Here is an 11,363-nt window from a genome sequence, read left to right on the forward strand (position 1 = left end):
TCCTCCTCCTCCTCCTCCTCCTCCTCCTCCTCCTCCCTCCTCCTCCTCCTCCTCCTCCTCCTCCCTCCCTCCCTCCTCCTCCCTCCCTCCCTCCCTCCCTCCCTCCCTCCCTCCCTCCCTCCCTCCCTCCCTCCCTCCCTCCCGTCCCTCTCTCCCTTTCTTCCTCTACTCTTCCATGACCCCCGACCTTCGCAGAGCTTGCAGCGCTTTGGACCGGATCCTCCTCCTCGTCGACGTGACGATCTTGTTCCTGTAGCTTCTCCTGCTGCTGACTAGCGGATCCAACAGAAGAGGAGGACGACTCCTGTCTGGCCCGCGGGCTGGTGGGTGCGCGACAGCCAAGTCTCAGAGTTCAGCAAGCACATTCAGAAGCAGATCCGCCAGCGTGAGAACTTTCAGAAGCAGAAGATGTAATGAGTTCTCCCTCCTTCCTTGCGTTACTGTCTTGTTGACAACTATGTTTTTGTTCTTTGTCTCCTTGACGTCATCGTTTCGTTTCATTGATCTTTACTTCAAGTTTCCCTTCAATTGATGTGCTGTTGTTACATGCGTTTCCTGCTGTATCGCCTCTCTTTCCTTCTTCTGTTTTGTCGGTTTCCTTCATCTTGATTTTTCGCTTTCTCCTTCATTCTTCTCTCGTTCTTTTCCCTCCTTCCTTGTTCTCATCTTCACCTGTATTCTTCTCCTCGCTGCTCTTCTCCGCCTGTCTGTCTTCCTCCTCCACTTCATCTTCTGACAAAACGGTTCAGCTTCCTCGGGTGGACGGCATGGCTGCATGGTCAACATCTCCCTCCTACTGTCACTGTCCGAGAACCAGGGCATAACTTCACAGCGGGTACGTCCCAACGCATCCTCTCCTGCCTACTCTTCGTCTTCGCTCCCTTGACCTCCCTTCCCCGCTCCCTCGCTCCCTCGCTGATCTCCCTGACCTCCCTGACCTCCCTCCCCGCCTCCCTTTCCTTCGTCTCCTTGGCAGTTCAGCTCTCCTCAAGATTCCTCTGCAAATACATGCTCCTGCACCCTCCGTCCTTGCGCCCTCCCATTGCGTGTGCCATGTATGACGTCCTGGAAAAGGAAACCCGCTCCTTGCTATCAAGGAGAAAATGCTGCGCCGTCCTCAACCAACAGACTATGAAATGCAGGAACAAATGTAGAAAAGTGAGGGTTGAAGAGAAAGAGACGAGTTTGGAAGATGACGCTCTGGATATGAAGCACTGAGCAAGAGTACAAGAATCATAACTTGACCGCGGGATTGCAATTGTCGTTTTTAAGATCAAGATTGTATTAGTAATAAAGAAACAAACAAGACACGAAGACACGGGCAAACAAAACAAGAGCAACAGATCCTAAAGAAACAAACAGTCAAACAAGCACCAGTCCAACATCATCCTTCCTTCCTCCCACCAAATCCCTCTACTCGTGCCTGCTGTCTGTCCTGAGGGTCAGGTCCCTCCTGACATGATGATGCTTGTTTGCAGGATTCACATGCACGACCGCCTGTCCTACTATCTTCATCCTCGTCACCTTCTTCTCCCTCTCCAAGATCAGCCTGCGATGCGAAGCCGCCGCCTCCACAAAGTGCTGGTACACCCTGGCGCACCCGGCATAGTCGCTCAGCATCCTTTCCGGATGCCACTGCAGCCCGACCCTGTACTTCCCCTGCGCTGGGTCGTGCTGGGTCGTGTCGTAGTATCCCTCCACCAGCCCGTCCTGGCAGAAGCACATGGGCTCAAGATTGTCAGCCAGCGTCCGGATGCCCTGATGGTGGTAGCTGTTGACCTGCAGCTCAAACGTCTTCCTCCCCGCAGCCTCGTACTGCTCCTCGAACCAGCCCGCCAGCGGGGTCTCGGGCACGACGTCGATCTTGTGCCGGTACCCATCGTAGTTGTCGTAGTCGATGTGCTTGACGCTGGTCTGAACTTCGGTCGCAACGTCGAAGTAGAGTGTACCACCCATGGCAACGTTGAGCATCTGCGACCCCCTGCACAGTCCAAGGTACGGCACTCCCTTACCGATGACCTCCTTCCTGATTAGCTCCATCTCCAGCGCGTCCTTGGCGTTATCAATATCCATGTCCCCCGGGTGCTTGTTCAGCAGCTCGTCCTTCTTGTCTGACGGCATGCTCACTTCGCTCCCGTACGGCTTATACTCTGCTCCAAGATCGTTTCCCTCCACTACCAGAACTCCGTCGATGCCTGGGCAAGACATCATTATCCCGTTACTTGTCATTTCCTCCCTCCTCACCGCCAATCAGGTAGGCTTCGAGTTGCTGGGTAGTTGCCAGGGTTCGGGGAATGAGGATGGGAACAGCTCCATACCTCTGAAGCAGATCGATGTGGTACTCCCCGACAAAGTCAACCTGCAAGGACACAGTGAGCAAGACAGGAAGCAACTGAGACAAGTCGAGGGGCAAGGAGAAAGCCTCGATGTAATTGAGCACAAAGGCAAACGTGCGGGCAGTAGACGCAGAGGCAGAATATGGGGAACAAGCAGGAGGCAAGGGCGGCGCGCGATCGCTACAGCACCTGCTTGTTCTTCCGCAGATGCCTCCTGCTCACGATCACGATCCTCGGCCAAGGTGGCTGTCCATGCGCCGACTCTGTCCCTCTCATCTGCATCGATCCAAGTCCTCTCGAGATTCGCGAGGCCGTAGTCGCAAAGCTGCCTCTCGAAGCTGCGCTGCGCGCAGACAGGCTCATCCATCTCGTTCCAACGGCGCTAAATGATTTGCACGCTGAGGTAGCAAGAAACGCAGTGGATGGTGCAGGGGAAAATGCAGCCAGCATGGCCAACATTCTTACACAAGTTGTGGTTGAAGGATAGCAGACGGCTTTCAGCATTCACAAGCTCAATATCCCTCCTCCAAACCTTTCAGAGTCAGAAAGGCTTGCAGTCCTTCTGTATCAATCGATTTTAGACCCTCCGGATAGATCAAACTGACTTGATCCGGTACAGACTATTGAGTGTATCTCAAAATTTGGCTCTCCGCCCGACAGGTCAGGATGCGACGGCTGATTCAGATGTGCGTCCAAGATTAATCAAGCTTCTCCTGAGCAGTGTGTGTCTTTCTTGTAGAATTCTTTCTTCCTTCGTCCTCCTCCTTGTACTCCTCGTCCTCCTCGTCCTCCTCGTCCTCCTCGCTCAAGTTCGAGCTTGTGTAGGAAGGAGGCGTTGGTTTCTAATCAGTGGTGTGGGTCCTGGTTGACTAGGGTGGGGTTCTCTTGCGGCAGGGGAGGGTATAATGTTCCAGGGGGTGGTTTTCAACGAGACTACCAGTGCTCAATACTATGAATTTGAGATTAAATGTGGGGTGGGGTAGCATGCATTGTTGTAGTAGCCGGAAAACGAATGGATGAGTTGCAGGTGCAGGGTAGGGTCAATTACATAAGTGGGTAGGGGTACAGGCTTGAGTTGCAAGTTCTGGTCAGGGTGGTATGTGGCGTGGGGGGCTCTAATTCCCGATTACAGGTTTGAACAGGGGGTGGGGTGATGAAATGAGGGGGTACTCTTACTGAACTTGTTTGGAAACTGATGGGTCCGATAGAACTATGTAGGGTATGTCTTGATAGGGGTGGTATTGGTCAACCTTAAAAGCACTGGTTTCAGGGAGTCGTAGCTCGTAGGTATTGGCTAGCAGTGATAGGACCATCCTAGGTTCACGAGGAAAGATCGTAGGTGGGGTGGTCAACATGTAGGGAAAATGAGGGTGTTTTCACAAGGCTGGAGAAACAGGTGGTGGGGGTACTTGAAGATCTGATAGGGTGTTACCTGAAACGGAGATGAAAGAGGCTTATGCGATATTTACTATGAATAACATTGAGAAAACTTGTCCATGTCACATAGGGGTCAAACAATCTTTGGTACTAGCTGGCACATGGGGTGTGCCGGCCTCCGTTGTCAGGCGGATTAGGGGTGTAGGCTGAAAAGAGGGGTACTCGACTGGGGGCCGCTGACCAGACTAAAAAAGAAAACTGAATAAGCACTCTTTCATTCAAATAATCTCTATTCTTAGAACCAGTACATTTTTTTTTTGGTAGATGACACTAGCCCTACCTATTTCACAGGTATGAACAGCAGGGGTATTTCTTCTATCATATCTCCGAAAAGACTCTATTTCATGAACTTTATGGAATATTCCCGAGGGCGGATACGACCATCATTCAAGGTGTAGCTCGGGGTGGGGTGGGGTCTACCAATGGATTTTGCACGCGGCATGGCTGCATCCCTATGTTTACTCAATAATGTTTCAAGTTGAAAAATCTGTACGATACGGTACAAGGACCGTTGAATACGGCCACTGGCCGGGCGCCCGGGCGGCGGCGGGCCGACTGCCACGGATCGGAGCCTCACTCTGGCAGGGAGCGCGGCCTCGGAGTGACACAGTGATGGCACTACTAGGCTACTTCTAGTAGGCTACTACTGTAACTTTACTACTGAGTGACTCCTCGCCGGGAAGCCCGGCCTCCGAGGCTCAGTCACGGTTGACTCAGTGACTCACACCACCGGCCACAGCCGGGCACCGTCCGATCAGTCACCGGCGGCCCCGGCGGGTCCGACTCTGAGTCGAGCCTCGGAGTGCCCCCGCCGGTCCGTCCGGACGGTGCATCGGGTGACTTGGGCCCGCGGCGCCGTCCGGGCCGGGCCGGCCCAGTTCCGAAGCTCGGCCCGGCCCGCGGCGCCGGTCCGGTCAGGCCTAGTCTACGGCAGTGAAACTTGATCTAAATTGGGAAATTACCGGCCCGCCTCAGTGACATGCCTCGTAGCTAGGAAGCGGCTGTTGGCAAATCAAGGACACGCGAGGCGCGGCTCGCAGCTAGGAAATGGCTTGAGGCCTCCGCTGTTACCTTGTGGTTGTTTCAATAGCAAAGGGAAGAGAAGAGATATAGAGATCAGGGTGTGTGTGTGTAGAGGGGTAGCTGCTTGTTGGACTCGGCTCCTGTGATCATGTGATAAGCCTGTTGTTTGAAAGGTTTGTTGCTCTTCGAGGTCAAATCGCTCTGGTTGATATTGTCTCATGGTAAGCTCGGATTTCAAAGGATGTCTCTTGCTGAACCCTTGTGCTTGCACGTGCAGGAACCCATCGATAATTCCGAACGACCAAGGAAGAAGATCCGTGGGAGGGATCGCTCAGGTAATGACTACCGCGAGTTACCAGCACACGAGGATACAGACAAAGGAGGTCGAGGATCCGCAGAAGTCGAGGCGGCACTGCATGACCTTTATAGAAACGTTCCAAGAAGCATGCGGCTCCTCTTCGGCTCCAGAGTAGCAGTTAACGGAATTGTACCAGACACGATGATGCGAGATACGCTGGCAGCCATGGCAGAATATCGAGATAAAAGAATACAGCAGGCAGGGCTGAGAATACTGGGAAAGATTTCATGGGAAGATGAAACAGTAAAGATGTTTAGATCCAAAGCAGGATTTGAAGCGGTGATAATGGCGATTCGGGAGCACGAGCAAGATAACTGGCTTCAAGAAGCCGGGTTCGAAGTTGTCCGGGGCCTCCTCGACCATGCGATGAATCACTGCAGGCACAGTTACGGCGATGAGAACAAGATTGAGATGAGGAGGGAGATCCGAGCTGCAGGATGCGTCGATGCAGCCATTGGCGCCATGAGGAAGCATGCTGCCAATCTGAGTTTACAAGAAACCGCATTGGTTGTGCTGGCAGGTGTCATGCAGGATGATGAAGGGAGAAGAGAGGTTCTTGCGGCGGGAGGAGAGAAGGCGGTCTTGGATGCCATGCGCACGTGCAAGACAGACGCACCAGTCCTGCATGCCGCCCTGGAGGTGCTCGTGATGATCTCCCAAGTGCAACAAGGTCGAAGAGAGGTCCTTGCGGCGGGAGGAGAGAAGGCGGTCTTGGAGGCCATGCAGGAGCACAAGGATGACGAGGAAGTGCGCACGACGGGGCTGAAAGTGATAAGGAGCTTGTTAGAGGAGGAGGAGGGGAGGAGGGCGATGCTCGCAGCCGGAGTGGTCGAGCTGGTGAAGTCAACTCTCAAGTTCAGAGAAAATAGTTGCGCTCGTGATCAGGCCTTAGCGGTACTCAGCTGCCTTGCAACGGACAAGGTCCATGGGCCCAACAAGAGTGTCGAAGCGGTCACGGGGGCTATGCGAGGGCACCAGGAGGACTTGAGCGTGCAGAGAGCCGGAATGGAGAGCTTGATGACGATGAGTAGCATGCAGGGGCTCGATGCGGTATTTGCAGCCATGCATCATCACATACAAGATGAGTGGATACAAGAAGCGGGGCTTGAACTTGTCTGTGACCTCCTCTACCATGCCACGCTCACCATTAAAATGTGGGACAGGCACGGCTACGACGATGAGAACGAGGCAATAGAGATGAGGAGGGAGATCCGAGCTGCAGGATGCGTCGATGCAGCCATTGGCGCCATGAGGAAGCATGCTGCCAATCTGAGTTTACAAGAAACCGCATTGGTTGTGCTGGCAGGTGTCATGCAGGATGATGAAGGGAGAAGAGAGGTTCTTGCGGCGGGAGGAGAGAAGGCGGTCTTGGATGCCATGCGCACGTGCAAGACAGACGCACCAGTCCTGCATGCCGCCCTGGAGGTGCTCGTGATGATCTCCCAAGTGCAACAAGGTCGAAGAGAGGTCCTTGCGGCGGGAGGAGAGAAGGCGGTCTTGGAGGCCATGCAGGAGCACAAGGATGACGAGGAAGTGCGCACGACGGGGCTGAAAGTGATAAGGAGCTTGTTAGAGGAGGAGGAGGGGAGGAGGGCGATGCTCGCAGCCGGAGTGGTCGAGCTGGTGAAGTCAACTCTCAAGTTCAGAGAAAATAGTTGCGCTCGTGATCAGGCCTTAGCGGTACTCAGCTGCCTTGCAACGGACAAGGTCCATGGGCCCAACAAGAGTGTCGAAGCGGTCACGGGGGCTATGCGAGGGCACCAGGAGGACTTGAGCGTGCAGAGAGCCGGAATGGAGAGCTTGATGACGATGAGTAGCATGCAGGGGCTCGATGCGGTATTTGCAGCCATGCATCATCACATACAAGATGAGTGGATACAAGAAGCGGGGCTTGAACTTGTCTGTGACCTCCTCTACCATGCCACGCTCACCATTAAAATGTGGGACAGGCACGGCTACGACGATGAGAACGAGGCAATAGAGATGAGGAGGGAGATCCGAGCTGCAGGATGCGTCGATGCAGCCATTGGCGCCATGAGGAAGCATGCTGCCAATCTGAGTTTACAAGAAACCGCATTGGTTGTGCTGGCAGGTGTCATGCAGGATGATGAAGGGAGAAGAGAGGTTCTTGCGGCGGGAGGAGAGAAGGCGGTCTTGGATGCCATGCGCACGTGCAAGACAGACGCACCAGTCCTGCATGCCGCCCTGGAGGTGCTCGTGATGATCTCCCAAGTGCAACAAGGTCGAAGAGAGGTCCTTGCGGCGGGAGGAGAGAAGACGGTCTTGGAGGCCATGCAGGAGCACAAGGATGACGAGGAAGTGCGCACGACGGGGCTGAAAGTGATAAGGAGCTTGTTAGAGGAGGAGGGGGGGAGGAGGGCGATGCTCGCAGCCGGAGTGGTCGAGCTAGTGAAGTCAATCCTGGGGAGTGCCTGGGAGGACTTGAGCGTACAGGAGGCAGGAATGGAGTGCACGGAGAGTTCTAAGGAACGAGAATTGCTGAAGAGGGATGGGCCAGAGGCAGTGGTGTTAGAGTTTCGAAAGAACACGTCAGTTTGCAACGGTCTGATATTCCTGAAATCACATATCATGAAGGGGCAGGAGGAATTGTTGGAGTTATTGGAGGCAGGAGTAGTGGAGGCCATCGTAGATGCCATGAACGGGCTGAGCAATACCTGGGATTGTGGAGATCTGTTCGACAGGGGGATGGAACTGCTGGGACAGATTTCACACGAAGAAAAGGGACGGTACAAGATCCGAGCGGCTGGTGGGATTCAGACAATTTTATCTATTTGCAGCAATGAATCAATCAATTGGAGTTTGAAGACAAAAGGTCTTGAAGTGCTCTTAACGATCTCAGAGAATGAAGACGGATGCAAGGAAATCCGAGCAGCTGGAGGCTTGACGAAAATCCTTCTCTTTTTGGATGATGTGCGCCCGTCAGACCATCGCTGGCGTCGCATGTTCGAGTGGGGAGAGATTCGTATCATCTTTACATTGATCGGTAGCCTTACATCGGAGGGAAAGTATGACCACAACAATGCCGAAATCGTTGCGTTAGTATGTGCCATGCGGGAGGACAAGAACGACGATGTTTGTCAGCGGGTCGGTATTGTGGTGATCGAATCGTTGCTGTTGGACTTAGATTGCAAAGAAGCGTTTCTTGCGGCGGGAGGAGAGAAGGTGGTCTTGGATGCCATGCGCACGTGCAAGACAGACGCACCAGTCCTGCATGCCGCCCTGGAGGTGCTCGTGATGATCTCCCAAGTGCAACAAGGTCGAAGAGAGGTCCTTGCGGCGGGAGGAGAGAAGACGGTCTTGGAGGCCATGCAGGAGCACAAGGATGACGAGGAAGTGCGCACGACGGGGCTGAAAGTGATAAGGAGCTTGTTAGAGGAGGAGGGGGGGAGGAGGGCGATGCTCGCAGCCGGAGTGGTCAAGGTATTGCTATCATTCTTGAGTCACAAGCAGAAATATGTGGGAGTTGACGAAAAGACTGAGCTATTGATGCTCCTCGGCTTCATAGCGATCTATCAGAGAAGTCAGTCAGAAGCACACTTCAAGTTCACCAACAAATATAGCTTGAAGACGATCGAGTCAGTAGTCAAGCTTGAGGCGATCATAGCTGCCATGATTGAGCATAAGGAACATGTCCAAGTGCAGGCGAGTGGGTTTGAACAAATACAAATGGTTTTGAAGGAAATTGATGGTGGAGGGATGGAGTTCATAACATGTGGAGCGTTTGAGTTATTGATGGCTGCCATGAGGAAAAGTGAAGAAAGCTCAGAGTTGAAACGAGCATGTTTGACGACACTAAGTTGGTTGACGTCAGAAGGGCAGGCGCGAAGGGAGGTCCGTAAAGCAGGATGCATTAAGGCAACATCTCATATCATTCTGGAATGCGCCACCAAGCAACTTTGGGATTTAGGGCTGCAAGTGTTGGCCAACTTATGGTTGGATGACGAAGCGCGAAGTGAGATCCTTTCATGTAAAGTGCTCAAGATGCTGGTGAAGGAGATGGTAACTTACGGGAGCCTTTGTAGACCAGGGTTTACGCTTATCAAACAGATTCTGTGGGACAAGGATGGGTGGAAGAAGTTCCTGGCTGCAGGAGGTGCCAAGGCCATAGTGGTTGCGATGGAGATGTTTGATTTCCCTCTTGAGTTGTTGAGAATCGAGGAAATGGCAAGAGCGTTCAAGGCAGCAGGGGGAGTGAACTCTGTGCTGTCAGCCTTAACATGTGATTCCAAAAAGAACCATATGGACATGTTCAAAGTTCTGAGCTGCCTTGCGACGAAGAACGATGGTGCTGAAGCAGACATGCAGGACATCGGCGATGAGCAGATTGTAGCAAGTGTGATGCAGGAGCACGGGGCTGATGCAAACGTGCAGGAATCTGGTCTTACCTTGTTCCATGGTATGCTTGGGACCAGCTCAAAGTGGGAAAAGAAGCCTGAGCGTGCTGTTATACTCAAGTCAGCTGTAGCTGCGGTCATCCGCCATCTGAGTGATGATCGGGTATGGAAGAAAGGACTGATGGTGCTTGCAAGACTTGCAAGCACCCTGGAAGGCTGGAGAGAGATCCGGGAAGCAGGAGGGTTGAATGCAGTGATGACAGCTATGCAGGATATGGTTCAGGCGGGGCCAACAGACGCCGGGGGGGGCAAGAATCGCTGTATGTGCTCAGTACAAGAATCTTGCAAGATCAGATTAGCAATGATACCGAAAACAGGAGGTTGTCACAAGGATTGGAAACACTTGGCATCTTTGCGAATTCAAAGGAAGGAAGTAGGGATGTTTGGGCAGCAGAAGGTGTTCAGTGTGCTTTGGCTGCGATGTTCAAGTTCATTTACAACCGCGAAGTGCAGAGTCAATCGCTGTCTTTGCTACTAAACTTGCTGCAAGAAGAATGCCAAGTGTGTGACTTCATAGCAATGGGAGGGGTCAAGGCGTTGTTGACCGCCATGCGAACATGCCGACCACAGTCAAACTCTCATGCGATGGAAAGTTGGGTCAAACTTTTGAGACAAGTCTCGCAGGTCAAGGAGGGGCGGAGGGAGATCCGGGCAGCGGAAGGGGTGAAGCAGATTGTCCATGTGATCCAAACGTGCGAGCACCTTCCTTGGGTTGGATCGATACAGAAAGCTGGGATGAGGATACTTGGGAATATTGGGAAAGACGAGGAGGGACGAAGTGAGATAATAGCTGCAGGCGAGATCCTGGATTCTGACGATTTCCTCTCTTCATGTGGAAGCATGCAAAGTCTTAAACTAGAGCGCACCCCAAAAGACGAACTGGCCGAACTGAAATCCTTGAGAAAGAACCGAAAGCCTAGGCGCTGGAAATTTGCACGATGTGCAAGAAGCTTCGACCACTAAGGACCAGACCTTGCACATCAACGAGAGCTTGCTATCAAGTGCTTGCATGATTAATATGGACATGGGGCCTTGACTTGAGCCGCGATTGCCTCCGATATTCAACAAACAAGTGTTTACTACTGCCATGGGAGTGTCAGCCACTTCCATCGAAGTTCCGCCTAAGAACATACACCATCTCAGCTTGCCACTACTCCCACCCTATCCCCTCCCTTGTACAGCGCCGCATCACAAGTGCCGGAGCGTCATATGAATCTATGTTCACTCAGCGGCACCCTGTCATCGATGCTCCTGCTGCTTTGCTCTCAGCTCCTGCTCCTACCTGCCTTTGATTGTCATGCACCGGAAATACAGTTCTGATGCACTGCTGCCTTGTCCACCATGTCCTTGGGACAAGCAGAGCACGTGTACCCGCAATATGGGTACAGAGGGGAGAGAGGTTGCTAATAAAGTGTTGACGTTTCAGTCCTCGAGCTTTGGCGATGTATTGGAATATCTGCAGAATCTAAGGCATCAACGGTGTTTTCTCCACCTCCTTAGTCGGAGGTCTAACCCCATACGTGTGGTCGTCTGAGGCTTGCCTTCTACCTGCATCCTTGCTTCAGTGTTTTCTGAGTCTTGGAAAGGTGTCCCACAAAAGGTCGATCTACGATCAGTGATGCCTTCGTAATGTTTACGACCTCAGAAGTGAGCATGGGAGCGACTCATCGATGGCAAACTGAACGCCCTCCTGATCATATCTCATCTCTCCCCCTCCTCCCTCCACCCTCTCTAGGCTCAGCTTTTCTTTCCATCCCCCCCCCCTCCCCCTCACTCGCCCTCTCTCTCTACTAC

General features: G+C 53.0%; 2 protein-coding genes across 2 annotated transcripts; one reads left to right on the plus strand and one right to left on the minus strand.

Moving 5' to 3' along the window:
* Positions 1–1,413: 1,413 nt before the first annotated feature.
* Positions 1,414–2,612, minus strand: GUITHDRAFT_78807 (hypothetical protein; the record flags this gene model as incomplete). The annotated part of the gene is made up of 3 exons (XM_005823507.1): positions 1,414–2,195; positions 2,245–2,359; positions 2,526–2,612. The coding sequence occupies 3 exons, from the start codon at positions 2,610–2,612 to the stop codon at positions 1,414–1,416; spliced, it is 984 nt and encodes a 327-aa protein (XP_005823564.1).
* Positions 2,613–5,037: 2,425 nt separating this feature from the next.
* GUITHDRAFT_117240 (hypothetical protein) lies at positions 5,038–10,532 on the plus strand (the record flags this gene model as incomplete). The annotated part of the gene is made up of 2 exons (XM_005823508.1): positions 5,038–9,645; positions 9,705–10,532. 2 exons carry the CDS (start codon positions 5,038–5,040, stop codon positions 10,530–10,532), a joined length of 5,436 nt encoding a protein of 1,811 aa, XP_005823565.1.
* Between the last annotated feature and the right edge of the window lie 831 nt (positions 10,533–11,363).

This window comes from Guillardia theta (assembly GCF_000315625.1).
Source record: "Guillardia theta CCMP2712 unplaced genomic scaffold GUITHscaffold_107, whole genome shotgun sequence".
NCBI classification, from domain to species: Eukaryota; class Cryptophyceae; order Pyrenomonadales; family Geminigeraceae; genus Guillardia; species Guillardia theta.